Source organism: Macrotis lagotis, chromosome 5 (assembly GCF_037893015.1).
Source record: "Macrotis lagotis isolate mMagLag1 chromosome 5, bilby.v1.9.chrom.fasta, whole genome shotgun sequence".
NCBI lineage: Eukaryota > Metazoa > Chordata > Mammalia > Peramelemorphia > Peramelidae > Macrotis > Macrotis lagotis.
The window spans coordinates 229618523-229639772 of record NC_133662.1 but is presented as its reverse complement, the minus strand read 5'-3'; the positions used below and the strand labels follow the sequence as shown (position 1 = coordinate 229639772).

Genomic DNA, 21250 nt, shown 5'->3' with positions numbered 1-21250 from the left:
CTGAGTCTTTTAATTGGGGGAGATAGGCATTTGTCAACATATATTCCCATCAGGGCTGGCCCTTTATGTTTGGAGTTAAGGAAGCATACAAGAGATTTATGAACTTGCAAACCCAACTCCATAGGTAGCTTATCTTAGCTCATGTGATTAGAACCTAGTGCTAAGGAATCCAAAACCATTATCTGGTTAATTGGCTTTGAGTCTACCAGCTAGTCATTGATGAGATCATTAGGGATGAGGAAAAAGGGAGGTAATATTGGAGGCTGTTTTCTCCAGGGGAGAACTGACATCATGCCAGCTGCCCACTACTCTCAATACAGTATATATTTAGAAAGTACAGAAGATAACAGAGTCAAAAAAAGAAAGGTCTTTCTACCACCAGGAACAATACAGTGGACATGCTCAGACACACAATGTAAGCCCAAATGGAAAAGAAAGAAAAAAATTTATAAGTGAGTTTCTGCTACTGTAAATGTGCATGAGGCCAGAGGGTCTGGTCTTTGAAGATCAAAGGGGTAGAAACCTCAGCCAATCTCACCAACTGAGTCAAAACTTCAGTTCTGCTGAAGGATTTTCTGCCAGATCAGCCTTGTGGCCCTCTCCCCCCACACCAGGCTGCCTACTTCTTCTCAATCTTTTTGAACTTGACTCTGATGTGGCCCCTAGTCTAGGACCCTGGTTCAGAGTCCTGGAGCCTTCTAGGAAGAGCACAGGGAAGGCCAAGCTAGAGGTTTCCCACTGGCCCTGGATCATTTATGTTTAATGAGCCCTTGAACGGGCATGCTGCTGAAAACTAGATTGTCATTTCACCAAGAAAACACATTTAAATAATCCCTTCACTCACTCCTTTTACTGGTACTCCCCTTCCAGCTTTGGTCTTGCTTAAGAATATCCCTCATCGGGGTGGCTAGGTGGCGCAGTGGATAAAGCACTGGCCCTGGAGTCAGGAGTACCTGGGTTCAAATCCGGTCTCAGACATTTAATAATGACCTAGCTGTGTGGCCTTGGGCAGCCACTTAACCCCATTTGCCTTACAAAAACCTAAAAAAAGAAAAAAGAAGAATATTCCTCATCTGGGGTGGTGCAGTCAATAGAGCACCACCCTAGAGTCAGGATGACCTGAGTTCAAATCTGACTTCAGACACTTAATAATTACCTACCTATGTGGCTCTGGGCAAGCCACTTAACCCTATTACCTTGCAAAAACCCAAAAGGGAAAAAAAGGATATTCCTCATCCCTAAAACCCTCACCTTGAACCAATTCTCATTCAATTTTATCTTCTCTTTGGACTTGATGGGATTATAATTAAGGAATGAGACTATTTATTCAGACTTTAGATATGGGACTATTAAAGATTGTGGCTTTTAAGTACAAACTTCACCTTGAACCAATTAAGGTTTATGATAATGGGGGCAACTAGTTAGTGCAGAAGATAGAGCACTGACCTTAGACTCAGGAGGACTGGGGTTTGAATTCAGTCTCAGACACTTGCCACTTATTAGCTTGGGCAAATCACTTAATCTCATTGCCTTAAATTAAAAAAAAAATGAAGGACAAACATTATTATTAGTTGTGTGATGTTGGGCCTGTCACATAATCCCATTGCCTTGCAAAAACAAACCAAAAGAGGCAGCTAGGTGGTGCAGTGGATAGAGCACCAGCCCTGGAGTCAGGAGGACCTGGGTTCAAATAGGGCCTCAGACACTTAATAATTACCTAGCTGTGTGGCCTTGGGCAAGCCACTTAACCCTATTTGCCTTGCAAAAACCTTAAAAAAAAACCTCTCAAAATATTGATATAGAGGTGCAGAGCTTCTGTGTGTGGTCGCTGTTCTTTCTATACCTGAATCACTGTTTCATACAAACTTTTTCATCTTCCTCTATACCCCCCTCTGCTGAAGTCATTAAAACATTGGTGAATCCCTTCCCCCCACTTCATTTTGAGGCTGTGAGTTAGTTCTTCATATAACTACCACCTCCTCTTACTCTGCGCACAATGCTGGAACAAAAGCTGCAATCATTTTTCATGGTCTTTTTGCAAATCCTTCACCAGGAGTGCTGCAATACAAGATGCTAAAAAGTCCCATGACCTGTTAAGACACACAGTGAGGTCAGTTCCATAAACCCCTTTATTACCTTTCCAAGGAGAACACGAGCTGGTGTTCCATGGGACTGCAACTAACTTTATTAGAGCTTCATTAATACAAAAAAAAGTCAAACTGTACAGAGATGGTAACAAAATAGCAAAGAACCAATACCTTTCTCACCAGAAATTAGTGTGCTCATGTCATCAAAAGATGGGACTTTCCTTTAATCTAATGTTTGTCCTTCATTCTCAAAGAAGACATCAGGGAGGTGATGCCATGACAAGCGCATGAATTGGATTTGAGTGAGGGGGACCGTGCCAGGTCACCAGTCTCACTTTTTCCTCCAGAGCCATCTGAGTCCGGTGGTCAGATAGGAAACAGAATTATTGGAGATGACCCTGGACGGGAGACAATCAGGGTCAAGTGAGTTACCCAAGGACACACAACTCCCATCTTCCTGACTCCAAGGCCAGTGCTCTCTCTACTGTGCCACCTAGCTGCTCTCTTGGTGGGGCAATGTGGTTAAGTGATTTTAGCTGGAACCTGAAGAAAACAGGAAAGCCTGGAAGGAGAGAGTCAGTGAGAATAGAGTGGAGAAGTAGAGTAGAAAGCCTGGACTGGAGAGTTAGACTTGCTCGATGAAGTGCTAGGAAGCTAATGTGGCTGCATTGAAAGGGGGAAAGGGGTGAGGAGGCAGTGAGGTTGACAAGAGGCAAGGCAGGAGGGCTTTCAACATGGGAGGATTTTATGTTTAAGCCGGTAGGTGGCAGGGAGCCACAGAAGTTGGCTGTGCTGGGGCGGGTGGTTTAGTAAAGACTGGAAGATTAGGAAGACCAATTTGGCAGTTGAGTGGGGGAACGGCTTGGAGTAGAGGGAGGGACAACAGACACTCTAGTGGGCTCCTGCCAGAGTCCAGGAGCCATGTGGGCTCCTATGTCAGAAGAGACAAGGAGGCAAATAAAAGGCTCTGGCAACAGGTTGGCTATGGGAGTCCCGAATGTACCTCGGATGCCAGTCTGGATGACGGGAGAAGGGTGATGCTTTAGGAATAGAAACCCCCCCACACACACACACACACAGGATTAAGAAACCCTTCTTACACCAACAAGAGTGCTTGACAAGAACCATGGTTATCTGAAGCTTCAAGAGAAATGGAGGGAAGACATGGCTTCAACCCCATGACAACTCAGAAATGACCAGGGTGTCTGGAGGGTCTGTCCACACGCACACATGTGCACCCGTGTCTATATGCACATGTGTGTCTCGCTTATAGGTACTATGCGTACACGTGTGTCCACTTGTGTGCAAAGAGCCTGTGTCTGCACTGGCTTATGTGTACCTACGTCTGTGTCCATTCACTTGTGTAGCCATGTGTACACGTGTGTCATTCATACACCGTCTACACTCACTTGTGTGCCCGCGTCACACACACATGCACGCACACACACACACGCATACACACACACATGCACGCACACACACACACATGCATACACACACACATGCACGCACACACACGCACGCACACACACACACACGCACACACACACACATACACGCACACGCGCGCGCCTGGGCCAGGCCTCCGGGGCCAGGCCTCCGGGGGCCTCTCTCCGGCGGGCCGAGTCCACCTGCGCAGTTCGGGGAGGGTCCCGGGGCCCCGGCCGGATTGGCTGGACGCCGCCGGTCAGGTGACTCGGCCTTCGCGATCCTCGGACCCGGCCATCCGCCCCTCCTCCGGCTCGGGCTGGGGAGGGGAGGCGCGTGGGAGCGGGCGCGACCCCGGGGTCCCCGGCGGCCCTCGGGCGGCCCCGCGGGCCCCTGCCCCCCCCACGCCCGCCGGGCTGTCCCGAGCCGCTGACAGAGGGGAAGCCTCCAGGGCCGGGGAGGGCACCAAGACTCCGGGGCCCGGCGGCCCGGCCGCGGCCCCTTTAAGAGCAGAAGCTCCCGGCGCTACCCGTCCCAACCGACCCCAACTTAACCGAAACCCAACCCGGACTTCCCCGTTACCGCTCAAATATTGCCAACTTTGGATTTTCCCTCCCCCGCTAGCCAATCGGATCGCTGTTACTAGGCAGACTTGAGTTGCTGCCGAAGCGAGCGACAGGCTCGGTCTCCGAGAGGCGGCAGGAACCAATAGCAGACGGGGCCGGCTGGTGTATCCGGGCAGATTGAGTCGGAACCGACCAATCCAAAAAAAAAAAAAAAAAGGCCCAGGCAGGAGCGGGGAGCCGGGCCGTGAAGCCGACCCAGAGCCGAGGGGCTCCGAGGTACTTTCTCCCTCTCCGTTTCCTTTCTTTCCCCGCTGGGAAGAGGAGCCGGTGCTCAGCGCCGGGGGGGGCGGGCAGCGCGCCAGGAGGGCTTGGGCTGCGCCTCCAACTCGTGTGCCCCCCCCCGCCACAAGCCCCCCATCTCGGGACCCCCCTCCCCGCGGGTCTGCCCGGCCGCGCGCCACGCCCCTTCCCCACTGGGCGACGGTGGGGGGCTCCTGCCCCCGCCGGGCCCCGACACTGGGGGGGCGACGGGCCGCTCCCCCCTCCGCCCTCGGGCGGCCCCATCGCCCCCTCCTCCCGCGGGGGGGCCGCTTCGGAAGAGAAAGTTGCGGGGCCCGGGCGGGGCGGGCGGGGCGGGCGGGGCGGGCCGCGTCTCCTCCTCCTCCTCCTCCTCCTCCTCCTCCTCCCCCAGGGGCTGGGGAGGGTCGGGAAGACGCCCCGGACCGGAGGCCAGCATGGCCGAAGATGAGGCCGACGCCAAGAGCCCGAAGGCGGGGGGGCGCGGCCCCGGGCGGCGGGGATGCGGGCGAGCCCACCACTCTGCTCCAGAAGCTCCGAGGGTCCATCTCGTAAGCACCCCTCCCCTCCCCCCGGGGCCCTGCCTCGGCTTTGGGCTGGGATCGAGGGGGAGGGGGCAGCATCCCGACCTTGGCAGTGGCCGGGCCTCGGTTTCCCCCCGTCAAGTACGGCGGGGGCACTAGAGGACACCAGGTGCCAGGCTGACGCCCCCCATCAGACCCCCAAGGCTCGGCTCCAGTTCTCCCTGCTGAGGGTCAGCTTTCTCTTTCCCACAGCAAGGCGGTACAGAGCAAAGTGGAGGGCATCCTGGTGAGTACCGTGGGGCACGGCGCCCTGCAAAGAATGGGTTCACAGGGGCAAAATGGGAGGCCGCCCAGCAAGGTGACCTTGGACCAGTCACTCAAGCTGATGAAGCTGGGCTGTCTTGCCCATAAAATGGGGGGGGACACTCAGCTTCCCCTCCACCTCTGCTCACCCGCTTCCCCCAATCCCAGCAAGACGTGCAGAGGTTCTCGGACAACGACAAGCTGTATCTCTACCTTCAGCTCCCCTCGGGCCCCAGTAGTGGAGACAAAAGGTAAGGAGAGAGCCAGGGCATCCTGGGTTCCATAGTTGTCACAGACCAGGTGCCTGCTGATCTGGATTGAAGGAGGGCTGGGATCTCCTGGGTTTCTGGTGTCCTGGGCTTGGATTGTTTTGGGGTACGCAAGGGTATATTCTGATGGGGCTGGGCATTATGGCGAGGGACCTCCTGGACCCTCCATGACCTCCTCCTTTGACCCTCAGCAACCTAGAGCCAAGTGCCCTCAGCCACGAGGAGTATATGTATGCCTGCAAATGGATCCGAGATCACCTGGAAGAGCACACGGCCACCTGTTTGCCCAAACAGGATGTTTATGATGCTTATAGGTGTGTGAGGGGGAAGGGATGCAGGGCAGTGTGGGAACTAAACACTGAGGGTTAGACCTTTGTTTCTTTCAGCTTATTGCCATCCCCAGATCTCCTCCCTGTCCCCCCCAACACACACACACACACACACACACACACACACACACACACACACACACACACACAGAGCCAACCATAATCCCTTCTTCTCATTGGTCTGTCTTCTTCGGGCACCTGGCCATCATTGATCCCACCTTACCCAGGAGATACTGTGAGAGCTTAACCGGCTGCCGCCCACTCAGCACTGCCAATTTTGGCAAAATCATCCGGGAAATCTTCCCTGACATCAAGGCCCGGAGGCTGGGAGGCCGGGGCCAATCCAAGTATCCTTGGATGGAAATGTGGGAAAATGAGAGCTGCAGAACCACAAGATGCACATTTGGTGGGGGGCACAGGGAGTGCAAAAATATGAAGGTATTAGAGTATCCCTTTGGGGGGCTTCTCCTTAACTTAATACCAGATACTGCTACAGTGGTATCCGAAGAAAGACCCTGGTATCTATGCCACCTTTGCCTGGACTTGACCTCAAGGGTTCAGAGAGTGTGAGTAACCCCAAATGCTACTCTGAGATTTCTCCCTCCCATCCCTGGCCAAGAATCTCCCTTTGAAGCCTGACTCTGTGGGGAAGCTTCCTAGCCTGCTTCCTAGCTAAGCTATCCTATGGCTAGGCTGGGGCTACAGAGCATCTAGATTCAGTCCTACCATCCCTTCCCACCCCACAAGACCTCAAGGGTCTGAATCCCTGGGGAGGGCTCAGGGGCCTCCCCAGGCTTGGGTAGCTAGGCATGTTGTCATCTGCCACCTGTAGCCAGAGTTGGGCCCAGAAGTGGGTCCAGGTCCTCGAGATGAATTAGTGGAAGCAGCATGTGCCCTGACCTGTGACTGGGCAGAGCGTATACTGAAACGCTCCTTCAGCTCTATCGTCGAGGTGGCCCGATTCCTGCTGCAGCAACATCTCATCTCTGCTCGATCTGCTCATGCCCACCTGCTCATGGCCATGGTGCTTGCTGGTAGGTTGACTCTCCTTCCATTGGTGTAGAGACACCCTAGACATTATCATTTCCCTAGTAGCCCCACCTAGGGCAGTTAGGTAATGCAGTGGGTGGAACACTGGCCTTGGAGTCAGGAGGATCTGAGTTCAAATCCAGTTTACCTTGGGCAAGTCACTTCACCCTGACTGCCTTGCATCCAGGGCCATCTCTAGTCCTTGTTCAAATCTGGCCACTGGACCCAGATGACTGTGAATGTCAGGCATCACCTCATTTCTGGTTTTCCTCCACATCCTCACGTTGGAAAAATCTTGTGCTTCTTCAGATGAACCTGAACGGCTCCCAAGGGATCCCTCATCTGCTACCAAGAATGGTGTGGAGAACCCAGATGGAAGAGCCTCGAAAGGTCAGCCCCAGGTGAGAAGGCTGAGAAACCCTAACTTTTAGGGAATGAGATGAGGGCTAGGTAGGATGGGGTATGAAGTTCTACTACTTTCAACTTGCTCCTTCACTCTTTTCAGCCCCCCAAGGAAATGGAGCCCCAAACAGGGTCTGCCCCCCCAGTTAGAGGGGAGCGAAAGAAAACTGCAGAAACATCCGCTCCAGCAGCCAGCAGCCCCCAAGTGAATGCTCTGGTTGCCCGACTGCCTGTGCTCCTTCCACGAGTACCCCATCCACAATTTCCTCGGCCTCTCCGAGTCTCCCCACCAGTCCTAGCCCCCAAACTTCCCTCAGGTACCTTAAAAGTCACTACACTGCCTTTGCCCAGTGGGGCTGGGGTAGCCCAGGGAACTCTGCCTATCATCAACATGATTTTGCCCACTGTATCTGCTGTGCCTATATCTGGGCGAGCTCCCCCAGAAGGTCCCATCCAGCCCCAGGGCCTTGAGAAAAATATAGTGATAGGCCCAGGGGTGGACTTGGGACCACGGGGCAAGGGAGTAAAAAGAACAGCTGAAGTGCCTATGAATGACCCCAGAGGACAAGAGCTAGTAGCCAAAGTATTAAGCCAGGATACAGAAGAAGTAGGGATTGATGCCAAGCGTAAAAGAGGGCGTCCTCGAAAGAAATCAAATGGTGAGCGGGAACAGAGCTCCTCCCCTGACAAGCCACTGCCTGCTACTGACTCTGCCCATTCCCCCAGGGTCCCACAGGAGTCTGGGGGCTGTGGAGGAGAGAATGAGCTGACTAGAGGGTCAGGGGAAAAGGAGAGAAAAGTGCCTTCTCTTGGCCAGAAAGATAGTAGACCTAGTGCCCAACATGCCAAAGAAATAGGGGACAAAACTCTTGTCACTCCTAAAGTGAGTGTCATTAGGGGCAACAAGAGCTGGGGGGAAATCCCCCAGGCCATGGGCAAAGAGGCCATAGAACCCCCAGGGAAAGGTCATAAAGATTCAAAAGGGAATGTGTCCCAAGGCTCCCTAGTCTTTGGACATAAAGATCCCAAAGCAGCACCCCCTTAATAGTCTGAATATGCCTACATGCACCCAATCTGTCCATCTAAGAAGGATCCTTTCTCTCTGATCCTGCTTATTTGGCCATACCCTTCCCAAGGAAGACTTGTCATAGTCCTTCCCCTTATGGACTTCTGTGTTCTTCAATCTGACCGTGTCTTGCCCCTCCCATTGCCTTTCCCAGCGTAGTGCCCTTGGCTTCAATGCTACTTACCAATAAACCTGCCATGCCCCCTACCTTGATCTCGGTGCCTTTCTTTCAGGGAGTGTGAGTACCATAGATGAGCTTAATGTTTTCTCAGTTTATATGAGCCATAAAGAGCCTTAGAAAGCATAATAGGCCTGTAGGGTTGAAAGGACTTAGTTACCCCCAAAAGGGTCACTAAAAGCTGACTCACAACATATATGTGTGTGTGTGTGTGTATGTGTGTGTGTATGTGTGTGTGTATGTGTGTATGTATGTGTATATATATATATATATATATATATATATATATATATATATATCCTCTCTTCATTCAATTTAAAATTAAACTGACATTCATGGTCACTGAAATTTTCCCAGTTCCTTGCACCATCCCTCATTCTTGTCAGAAATACAATTGCAATGTATACATTCCTGTGTATGCAATAACACACATGAATATGGACATGTAATCACTGCAGAGTGAACATAAGCATGTATGTACTTGGGAATGGAGGAGTAATACTTCAGGTAAGTCATTTCCTGAGATATTGAGGGAAAGGTTAAGGATGAGAAAAAGTAGAAAATTTTCAACTTTTCAAATTTTTAATTTTTTTCAACTATCAACACATCAAAAAAACCTGACATTCTGAGGAGAGGGAGGATTCACCAAAACTATTCATAAAATTTAGTCATTCTTCAATGGGCTTTTTTATCTAATTATTTGCTCCTAAAAAAAAGTGCTAAAATATTTTTGCTTAGAGCCTTTTTTATAACTGAACTCCTTGAGATATGTACCTCTAGCAATGGGATCTCTGGGTTGAATATGGACATTTGTAAGTCACTGTCTTTACATAATTCAAAATCTCAAGAATGATTGCACTGACCAATTCACAACAATATATTAGCATGCCCATCTTTCCATACCCCTTCAACATGAACTATTCTCATCTTTTGTCATCTTTAGCAATTTACAAGGTATTAAAGTTGCTTTATTGACATTTATTTTAGTGATTTGGAACCTTATTTCATATAGTTTGCAATTCTAATGAAAACTGTTCATAGAACTTGCATTTATTAAAATCTTGTACTCAGCAGTTACAAGTTCAAAAAAGCAAGACAATCCTTACCCTCAAAGATCTTACATTCTAACAAGGGAAGACAATACATGATAAGAGTAGTGGTGTTGAGGAATGTTCTTAGGGAGGCACTGGGTAGGTAAATAGAGCCACATAAGATTGACTGTGCCCTTTCTGGCACAATGCAGAAGTTTATTTTGCATGACTACATATGTATTTTTCTTGTCTTCTCTATAAAGTAGTGAAGAAAACATGGAACTGAAAAATGTTTCATATATAACATCAAATTGCCATTTTAAGAAGCGGGGGGAGAGAGGGAGAAAAATATGGAAATCAAAACTTGGGGGATTTTTTTTGGCAAGGCAGTGGTGTGACTTGCCCAAGGTCACACAGCTAGGTAATTAAGTTTCCGAGCTGCCAAAACTTTTTTAATGTTAAAAATTATCAAGGGGCAGCTAGGTAGAACAGTGGATAAGAGTACTGCCCTGGAGTCAGGAGGACCTCAGTTCAAATTTGACCTCAGATACTTAATAATTTACTAGCTGTGGAATCTTGGGCAAGTCACTTAACCCCTAAAACAAAAAAAAAAAGTTAAAATTATCCTTATAATTGGAAAAATTGTATTTAAAAAATAAAAAAGCTATGTGCTTTCCAGAAATAGTTATATTAAGTTGATTACAGTTCCTAGAGATAGAGGCAGAAAGGAGCATACAGCCAAAGTAAGCATACTGGGTTTGGGCTGGGCTAATAACTTTTACCAGCCAGAAACTAAACTTTAAGGGAAGAAGATTATCAGAAAAGGAATAGGACAAGAAAGATTTGTCCTATATATAACATGGAGGTATCTGTACCAGCAGTGAAGTAAGGGGCTGAATTTGGAGAGGAGAAATTTGGCAAAATTTGAGAGAAATGGAAGAAAATTTAAAAGAATTGTCCAGACACAGGACAAGATCCAGCGTTAACTTCCTTGGGGGGGGGGGGGGTTGTAAGGCAAATGGGGTTAAATGGCTTGCCCACGTCACACAACTAGGTAATTATTAAGTATCTGAGGACAAATTTGAACTCAGGTCCTCCTGACTCCAGGGCCGGTGCTCTATCCACTGTGCCACCTAGCCACCCCTACTTCCTTGTTTTAAGAGAAATAAGGTCAAAGACAAAAATATAAAAAAAAAAGTCAATTGGGATTAGGGAGCAGAGCTTGAAGATACAAACTCAAGTGGGATAGGGAGGAGTTAGTAAGAAAAGGTAAATGCAACATAAAGAAATTTAGAGAGTAGATTACTTGGCTGTAAAGTTTTAATCAAGTTTTACTGGGAAAAAAACATACCCCCCCAAGTGTTTTTTTAAAGTTAAAAATCTCATCCATTATGTAGACCTAACCAAAGATATAGGGGGGTCCCCAAAATTTTGGGAGGCCTATATAAACATTTTTTTATTAAAAATATTTAATAAAATTAATGGGCTCATGTGAGATATAACAATTTGTCAAGAAACACTTAAAATAGCTTGCAACATTCATCTCTACATAAGTATTGTGATTTAAAATACTTAATTGTACAAATGACTATATAAATTTGGGACATTACTGTAATCTTTGCAGATCTTCCCCTCCCCTGGTCCAAATTTTCTGGGTTCTTTTTGCTTCATTTGCCAAATCTGAACTTCTTTTCTCAATTCTCATCGTTCTTGATCTTTTTTCAGCCCTTGACACTGTTGATCACCTTCTTCTACCAGATACTCTCCTTTCTTTGGTTTTCTGACTGCTTCTCTTTATTCTAGCTGGATTTTTAACCAAGTCAAACCTTCTAACCATGGGTATTCCACAGGGTTCTGTCCTGGATCCTCCTCTTAATCCTCTATACTATGTTACTTGGCATCTTTATCAGTTCCCATAGATTCAATATCATCAAAATGCTGATGCTTCTCAAATCTAGTCTCACATCTCCAAATACCTACTGGATTTTTTTAAATGGATATCCTAATTATTTTACATTTTAAACAACATGTCCAAAACTGGACCCATTGTCTTTTCCCAAAAAAATCTTCCTCCCAACTTCTGTGCCTGTTGAGGGTACCACCATCCACTCAGTCACCCAGACTTGTAACCTAGTTTCATTCTGGACTCCTCACACACATCTTCCACATTCAAACTGTTGCCAAGGCCCTTTAATGTAACTTTGATAACATTTCTCCTATTCACGTCCCTTCTCTCTTCTGATACTACAACCACCACTTTATCACCTCATCCCTACCACTAGCAGAATAGGGACTATCATTTGCCTTTCTTTGTATCCCCAGTGATTAGCATATACAATAGGTACTAAATGTTATTGACTAAGTCTGACCAAGTCCATTATGTGGAACCATCAACTTCCTGCATTCTTTACACTATACAAACTAAAGTTAAATTAGCTTTCTGGTTTGTCATATTGTACTGTTTAAACTCAGTGTGTTGCATTATATATTGAAAATACAAATGTGCAAGCCATTCCCTAACTGACAAATGGTCAAATGATATGCAAAAGCAATTTACAGCTGAGGAAATCAAAGCAATCCATAATCATATGGAAACAATTGCTCCAAATCATTACTTATTAGAGAAATGCAAATTAAAGCATCTCTGAGATACCACCTCATACCTCTCAGACTGGCCAATATGACCAGAAAGGACAATGATCAATGTTGGAAGGGATGCAGGAGATCTGTGGGTGGAGCTGTGAACTCATCCAACCTTTCTGGAGAGCAATTTGGGACTAAGCCCAAAGGGTAACAAAAAGGTGCACACCATTTGACCCAGCAATAGCATTACTGGTATTCTCTGAAGAAATGATAAAAAAGGGTAAAAACATCACTTGTACAAAAATATTGATAGCAGCCCTGTTTGTGGTGGCAAAAAACTGAAAATTAAGTGAATGTCCTTCAATTGGGGAATGGCTTAACAAACTGTGTTATACGTATGTCATGGAACACTATTGTTCTATTAGAAACCAGGAGGGATGGGAATTCAGGAAAGCATGGAAGGATTTGCATGAATTGATGCTGAGTGAGATGAGCAGAACCAGAAAAATACTGTATACCCTAACAGCAACATGGGAGTGATGATCAACCTTGAAGGACTTGCTCATTCCATCAGTGCAACAACCAGGGACAATTTTGAGCTATCTGCAATGGAGAATACCATCTGTATCCAAAGAAAGTATTATGGACTTTGAATGAAGACCAAAGACTATTACCATCAAATTAGAAAAAAAAAATTATATTATTATGTAATTTTACGATCTCATATTTTTCTTCCTTAAGGATATAGAATCAATGTAAACACTAACAGAATGCCTTCTGTGGGGGGGGGAGCAAGAATGGGGGAAAATTGTAAAACTCAAAATAAATAAAATCTTTCTTTTAAAAAAAGTATCTATGCTGTTAAAAAAAAAAAAAGAAATGTGAATTGAAAGTCAAGCTTCAAGTAATGAGCCTTGTCCAATCTGAGGCCGGTTTACTTACATAAAATCCAGGAACTGATCCGCTTAATATCCCAAATGTCTAGCATAATGTCTTACTCATAACAGATACCTCAAGGGGTGGCTGGGTGGTGCAGTGGATAGAGCACTAGCCTTGGAGTCACAAGTACCTGCGTTCAAATCCCATCTCAGACACTTAAAATTACCTAGCTGTGTGGCCTTGGGCAAGCCACTTAACTCCATTGCCTTGCAAAATCTTAAAAAAAAAAAAAGATACCTCAGAATTGTTTGTGCTTATCACTGAAGAGACACAGAAAGAAATAAACAGAGCAATTTTATACTAATGCTGTTTTTATTTTGAAAGGGAAAAAAACTTTGTAGATTTCAAAGACTGTAAATATCAGCATTAAGTTATTTCTAAAAAATACCTTTATTACTACTTCTAGTGTGAAAGCAAAGATATTCTTGAAATTCAGTTTTCATTATTTGCAAGGGAAAAAATTTTTCAACTCTGTGTCAAATTTCTTTTTAACAGGAAAAAAAAAGTCTTCCTTTCATGAACTCATATCTCCATCTTGTGGTCTTTTAGAACATTGCCATAGTAAACTTTTAAAGTTATATTCTGTCATTTGAACACTTAAGCAATTAACAATGTTCATTACCTCTTGGTTTTTGCATCAAAGTCTGTTGAAAATAAGCCAGAGGGGCGGCAGTGGATAGAGTGCCAGCCCTGAAGTCAAGAGTACCTGAGTTCAAATCCAGCCTCAGACACTTAATAATCACCTATCTGTGTGGCCTTGGGCAAGCCATTTATCCCATTTGCCTTGCAAAAAAAACTAAAAAGACAAAAACAAAAACAAAAACAAAAACAAAAAATCACATGCCCTGTGATTTCATTAGCATGGCAACCCCTGGTTTGGGAACTTTCAAAAGATGGCTTATGCTATCCAATTTAACCTCATTATTCCTACATTGTACCCTCTTCCAGCTATATGGATTTGCCAATCTCTCTATAAAATAAAAAGCAAATTTACAAGTGTATGTCTTTATAGCCCACCATTGAAGTCTTATTCTGATGTCTCATTGTGGCCCAGAAATGACTGTAGGATCTTGGAAATATGCCACCAAGAGCTCAAGCTTTAGAAGATTCTATAAAGATGGAAAGACCAAACATAGAACTTGAAACAACTCCCTTTTGGTGGAGCTGTGAACTGATCCAACCAAAATAGAAAATAATTTGAAATTACAAAAGAAAAGTCACTAAACCATTTGACATAGTCATTTCACTACTGAGCATAGATCTTTTTTTTTTTTTTAGGTTTTTGCAAGGCAAATGGAATTAAGTGGCTTGCCCAAGGCCACACAGCTAGGTAATTATTAAGTGTTTAAAAACCGATTTGAACCCAGGTACTCCTGACTCCAGGGCGGGTGCTCTATCCACTGCGCCACCTAGCCGCCCCCTGAGCATAGATCTTAAGGAAGGAAAGACAAGTCTGAGAAATAAATATCAAAAGCTTCACAGAACTAATTTTTGGGGGGGGTAGGTAAAAAATGCTGAGAACAAAATGTATGTCCAGAAGAAGTCACCTAAGATAATCAAGTGCCTTGAGTCCATGACATACAACGATCAGCTAAAGATGTTAGGGATATTTAATCTTTAGAAAAGAAAACTCAAGGGACAAATGCTGTTTGCAAGAACATGGCAGGGAAATTAAACATGTTGTTTGTCCCCAGAGGGAAGTTCAGGAAGTTGCAAATTTTTATTCTCAATATTAGGAAAAACTTTCTACCGATTCAAACAATTTAAAAGTAGAATAGGCTGCCTAGAGGAGTCTTTTAGCAGAGACTAGACAGCTGCTTGCCATCATAGTACATTATAGTGGATATTCCTTTCATGTATGTATCAGATTAGATGGCCACCTAAGTCCTCTCCCAACCCTCACATTCTGTGATTCAGGATGCACCTGGAAAATAATCAAAAAAATTGTGGTATGTGGGGGCAGCTAGGTGGTGCAGTGGATAGAGCACCAACCCTGGAGTCAGGAGTACCTGAGTTCAAATCGGTTTTTAAACACTTAATAATTACCTAGCTGTGTGGCCTTGGGCAAGCCACTTAACCCCATTGCCTTGCAAAAAAAACCCTAAAAAAATAAAAATAAAAAAAATTGTGGTATGTGAATATAGAGCAATACTACCATACTACAAAAAACAACAGATGGAAGGAATTTAGAGACACATCAAAGACTTGTATGATCTGACAGAGTTAAAACAAGCAGAACTAGGAGAACAAATGACTGTAATAACTTCAACAAAAACAATGAAAGGTAGCCAGACTCTAATTAAAAGACCCTATCTTGTTACAGAACAGATGAAAGACAAATCTCCTCTCTTTATAGAGAAAGGTGGATGACTAAGGGTGAGGAACGCTGCCAATACTATCAGGTGCAGTTGCTATGTGGGTTGGTTTTTCTTAACTGTTTTCCTTTGTTAACAGGGAAAATTCAATGGTACAAAAGAGAGGTACAAAGTAGGAAAACACAGTGGTGTAAAAAAATAGAAAGCAGCCACAAAAACTTTATAAAGAAAAAAGTACAGGTCTCAAGACATATCATGTCATGTTCAACAGTTCTACTTTAGTGAGGCTCATCTCCAGAAGGTTTACTATCATGAAAGATGAAATTTTTTTTTGGTTGATCAGTTGGGTTTTTTTGGCCACAAAAGTTTATAATGATCTAGAAAGTTATAGAAGAATCACTATCTGTCAGGGGACATTGCTATCCTATTAAGTAAATCACAGGTCTTCTGAAGTCTGGATGTCTTCTGCTAAGCCATCCATGTCCATCACTTCTTTTTTTCTTTTTCTTTTTTTTTTTTTTAGGTTTTTGCAAGGCAAATGGGGTTAAGTGGCTTGCCCAAGGCCACACAGCTAGGTAATTTTAAGTGTCTGAGGCCGGATTTGAACCCAGGTACTCCTGACTACAGGGCTGGTGCTTTATCCACTGTGCCACCTAGCTACCCTCCCATCACTTCTTTCAAGACTTGTTTCAAAACTACTCTGAAAAGTTTTCCTCTAAGCAAGCTGGGCACAGTATGCTCTGCTATTTTTTCAACATCCATTTATGGATGATTTCAAGACATTTCTTATCTGTGTACTACTATCCCAATTCTAATCTGTATTTCACCAGTAGATAGTCTTAATTCTAGGGAACTCAATATGATAAAAAAAAAAAAAGCTTGAGAGAAAAAGGATTATAGATTTACAGGTGGAAGAGACATGTGTTTTAATTCCCAACTTTGCCCCTTGATAGCTATGTGACTAAGCAAGTCACCAAATCTCTTTGGGCCAGAATTCTCTCATCTGTCAAATTAAGAGGATTAGACCAGAAGATTCTTTTTCAGGTCTAAAATTTGAGATCAAGCAGGGGCTTTTTAGATGTACTTTTTAGGTACATCAGAATTGGGAACTTTGAGTTCCTTTTGTGGCTAAATCACTGTACTGGGGGCATGACTTAAAATCAAAAGATGAATAAAACATTCTTCTTCTAGGAACTTAATAATCTCATGAGAGAGATAAGACACATACCAACAAATGAAATGCTACAGAAAGTATTAGAAATAGATGAGGTCTGATGTGCTACAAAAGGAGGTGAAAATTACTTCTGCCAAGAAGAATCAGGTAAGGTTTCTAGAAGAGATGGCTTTTGGGGAAGCCTTGAAGGACCGACTAATATAGGCTGTCCACAAGTCTAGAAGGGAGGAGGTATTTCAGAAACAGAGAAGGCAGAAACAAAGTCATGTAGACATGCAGGTATAGAGGACATAGGAAGACAAATAGTTTGCTATGCCTAAAATGTAAAGTAAATAAGAAAAGGAAAACAGGAAAGGTAATGTTGGAAATTAACTATAGAGGATTTTGAATGATAGGATCAGAAGTTTTAATTTCATCATATAATACAAGAAGGGAAAAAAGAAGACTTCACCCTAGTCAAATCACACGTGGAGTTCTGTATTCAGTTCTGGATATACCATATTTTAGGGAAAGCTGGAGAACATCTAGCAGAGGGAACCCAGAATGGGAAATGGGTTCAAGTTCATGCTACCTGAGGATGAACTAAAAGAAACAGTAAAAGTTCAGCCTTTAGAAGAAAAGACTTAGGTGGAGGGGTAGGGGGTAGGGACAAATGATGACAATCTGAAAAGATTAAGAGGGGTATCTTAAGGAAGAAGGACTTGACTCTGGGAGTAGAACTTAGAATGATGTGTGGAATTTCCAAGGCAACTTAACAATCTTAACTCTGCAAAAGTGACTAAAACAGTCTCTAGAGGTAACAGGTTTAACCTGACTGGCAGTTGTCAAAGAAAATGAAGATAATACATGATGCTTGCATCAAAGAGGGTATTTTTCTAGTTATAGTTTATAGACTAGTAGGGCTTGGAGGTCCCTGTCAGTGCTGTGATTTCATTACTTGTATCAGGAAGAGTTTGCAAAAGAGAGGAAAAAGGGGCGGCTAGGTGGCGCAATGGATAGAGCACTGGCCTTGGAGTCAGGAGTATCTTGAGTTCAAATTTGACCTGAGACTCTTAATAATTACCTAGCTGTGTGGCCTTGGACAAGCCACTTAACCCCAATGCCTTGAAAAAATCTAAAAAAAAAAAGAGAGAGGAAAAAGGGAAGAAAGACAACTTGAACACTAGGGGCAAATAGACCTGAGATCTTTGCTTTTTTATTGTTTTTTTGAATGTTACAATTATCCCCCCAATCTCGCTTCCTTCCCCCCCACCCTCACAGAAGGCAATCTGATAGTCTTTTCATTGTTTCCATGCTATATATTGATCAAAATTGAATGTGTTGAGAGAGAAATCATATCCTTAAGGAAAAAAAATAAAATATAGCAAAAATAGAAATAGCAAAATGACATAAGATACCTTTTTCCCCCCCGAAATTGAAGGTTAATAGTCTTTGTTCAAACTCCACAATTCCCTCTTTGGATACAGATGGTATTCTCCCATTGCAGATACCCTAAAATTGTCCCTGATTGTTGCATTGATGAAATGAACAAGTCCATCAAGACTGATCATCAACCCCAAGTTGCTGTTATGGTGTACAATGTTCTTCTGGTTCTGTTCATCCCGCTCAGCATCAGTTTATACAAATCTTTCCAGGTTTCTCTGAATTCCCATCCCTCCTGGTTTCTAACAGAATAGTGTTCCATGACATACATATACCACAATTTGTTCAGCCATTCCCCAATTGATGGACATTCAATTTCCAATTCTTTGCCACCACAAACAGGGCTGTTACGAATATTTTTTTTCAAGGCAAATGGGGTTAAGTGGCTTGCCCAAGGCCACACAGCTAGGTAATTATTAAGTGTCTGAGACCAGATTTGAACCCAGGTACTCCTGACTCCAAGGCCGGTGCTTGATCCACTGTGCCACCTAGCCGCCCCTGAATATTTTTGTACAGGTGATGTTTTTACCCTTTTCCATCATCTCTTCAGGATATAGACCCAGTAGTGATATTGCTGGATCAAAGCGTATGCACATTTTTGTTGCCCTTTGGGTGTAATTCCAAATTGCTCTCCAGAAAGGCTGGATGAATTCACAGCTCCACCAACAATGCATTAGTGTCCCAGATTTCCCACATCCCTTCCAACATTGATCATTGTGCTTTCTGGTCATATTGGCCAGTCTGAGAGGTGTGAGGTAGTACCTGAACTCATTTTCAAAGAAGATGAATTCTTTTTTAAAGAGGAAGCAGAAGCCTGTTATCCAAGAAATGATGATAGGGTTCACACATGGCATCAGATGTTCACTATTTCAGTAAAGATCAAAGGAAGAAGAGACTGGTGATATATGTTAGTGACTCCCTATTGTGGGATACTGAAAAAGCTATTTGTTGACCTGGTATAATAACAAATAAATGCCTGCTACAATTCCTGGGGCATACATCCAATTTTCAATTAAAAGTCTTCCAAGACTTGTCAAACTAAATGACAACTATCTACTTTAGTTATTCATATAGGTGCAAATGATACTTCTGGAAAGAATATTAAAAGCAATGATAAGATCACAAAGTCACAAAGTACTGGGGGCATGACTTAAAATCAAAAGATGAATAAAACATTCTTCTTCTAGGAACTTAATAATCTCATGAGAGAGATAAGACACATACCAACAAATGAAATGCTACAGAAAGTATTAGAAATAGATGAAAAAAAACAACTAAAATGCTTTAGGTGCACATGTGGCCTATGTAATTGCTACCAATCAAAGGCAAAGGTTTCAAGAGGAAATTACAGATCTGAGAAGTGAACATCTGATAAAAAAAAAAAAGCGGTGTTTTGAGGATGGGATTTGGATTCCTGAGCTACAACTTTAAATATAAGAATGAAGGACTCTTGGTCAAGATGAAATAAACCTAAACAAATGCCAGTAAAAATATATTGTAAATTCATTCAAGGAACTTCAATCTAAAAAGGAAAAGAAGAAAAGGAAAACTGTCTATATCCACCAAGCTAGATACAACAGGAATATTCTTTCTACCAAGAATGCAGAAAGAATATGTCCACAGTCAGGCCCACAAATTCACAGCATACAAAATAGAATTCATAACCCATAGTCCCCTTGACCTATATACAAGTACACAAAGTATAGGTAACAAGCAGGGTGAACTACAGATGTGAATGTAAAAAAGCAAACTTGACCCCATGGATATGACTAAGTCTTAGTGGGATATGAACTAGGACTGGATTATGGCTATGGAGAATAATATTCTTATTTAAAAGGGGTAAAGTAAGTAAAAGGGAGAGCTGAGATAGACTAACTATATATTAAGAATATATACTTATCAGAAGAAATTCAGGACCCCAAGTGTGGAAATTTAAAGTGGCAGAAAACATAAGTGAACTGACACTGGAGTATTATCATCTGGACAGAAAGATGAGAAATCTGGGGAACAGACAAGAAGTGTGGAATGCAGGCATGATCTAAAAGTCATGGAAGACTTCAATTATCTACACATCTGCTATGACTCACTGACAAATGATGAACAGCAAATTGTTTCCTGACTTACCTTCATGAACATTTTATCCTTCTACAGGTAGAGAAAGCAATGGGAAAAACTGCTCTTCTACACCTGATGTTCAGTTGGGAAAGGATGCAATCCTGAGAAGAAGTAACCATTCCATCTTAGAATATATGCAAAAGGAGAGGAAATTGTCTAATGTATACCTTGGATTTAGAAAGAACAGATTTCAAAGGATTTAAAGAAAATTTATGCAGGTTTCCTAATTCTTCAAAGGAAATACAGTCAGGAAGGATAGAAACAATTCTGATGATGGAGGGAAAAAGGGCATTCGTTGACCAATACAGCAAGCACAGAAGATGAAAGCAGGTCAGATTAATAAGATATACATGTTCCCATTGTTGTTACTGCAATACCATCACTAATGATATATAGATGACTCTCAGATCTACTTGTCTAGCCTTCTTGCTGTTGTTTGCCCTTTGTTCTAAAAGAGGACCAAGATAGGCAAGTGCCTTAGATTTAAATGAGGGCGGCTGTGCAAAGTCACCTGTCTCACTTTATCCTACAGAGCCACAGGGGTCCAGTGACCAGATATAGATCGGGATGACTGGAGATGGCCCTGGATGCATGGGAGATCTTGGCCTTTTTAAGCTAAGTTCTCTTAAAGGATCTTCTCTTTCAAACTCCAATCTTGCATCTACAATTTATTAGATGACACTGTTGATTCCAATAGTTTTAAAGACAAAACACATCTTTACAAAGCTGTATTTGGAGACCATGTCTCTAAATGGATGTCCCATAATCTGTTTTTTTTTTTTGTTTGTTTTTTGTTTTTTTTGTAAGGCAATGGAGTTAGATGTCCTTGCCCAAGGTCACACAGCTAGGTAATTATTAAATGTCTGAAGCCAAATTTGAACTGAGGTCTTCATGATTCCAGGGCCAGTGCTCTATCCACTTCAGCACCTTCCCCCACAATAATCTCTTTAATTCAACATGTCCAAAAACATTTCTCCCCTAAACTCCCTTCTCTTCCAAAATTCTCTAAACTCCCACACAGGCCCACAACTTCAGAATCATTTTTGACTCCTCAAACGCTTTGCCACCTATATTCAATCAGTTGCCAATTCCTATAGTTCCTACTGTCAGAACATTTTTCTTACATATTCCCTTCTCTTTTCTGACACTGCCAGCACCCTGTTGCCCACCCTTATCAACTTCATACCTGGAGT

The 21250-nt window shown here is 43.6% G+C and overlaps 1 protein-coding gene across 1 annotated transcript; it reads left to right on the top strand.

Annotated features, from left to right (window-relative positions):
• Positions 1-4290: 4290 nt before the first annotated feature.
• Positions 4291-8546, top strand: LOC141488607 (DNA-binding protein RFX5-like). Its single transcript, XM_074188825.1, is given in 11 exon segments — positions 4291-4357; positions 4773-4854; positions 4856-4929; positions 5155-5188; positions 5374-5456; positions 5666-5788; positions 6031-6150; positions 6288-6369; positions 6636-6837; positions 7142-7233; positions 7338-8546. Coding segments are annotated over 10 exon segments (1791 nt in total). The 5' UTR covers positions 4291-4357; positions 4773-4815; the 3' UTR covers positions 8280-8546.
• The last annotated feature ends 12704 nt before the right edge of the window (positions 8547-21250 follow it).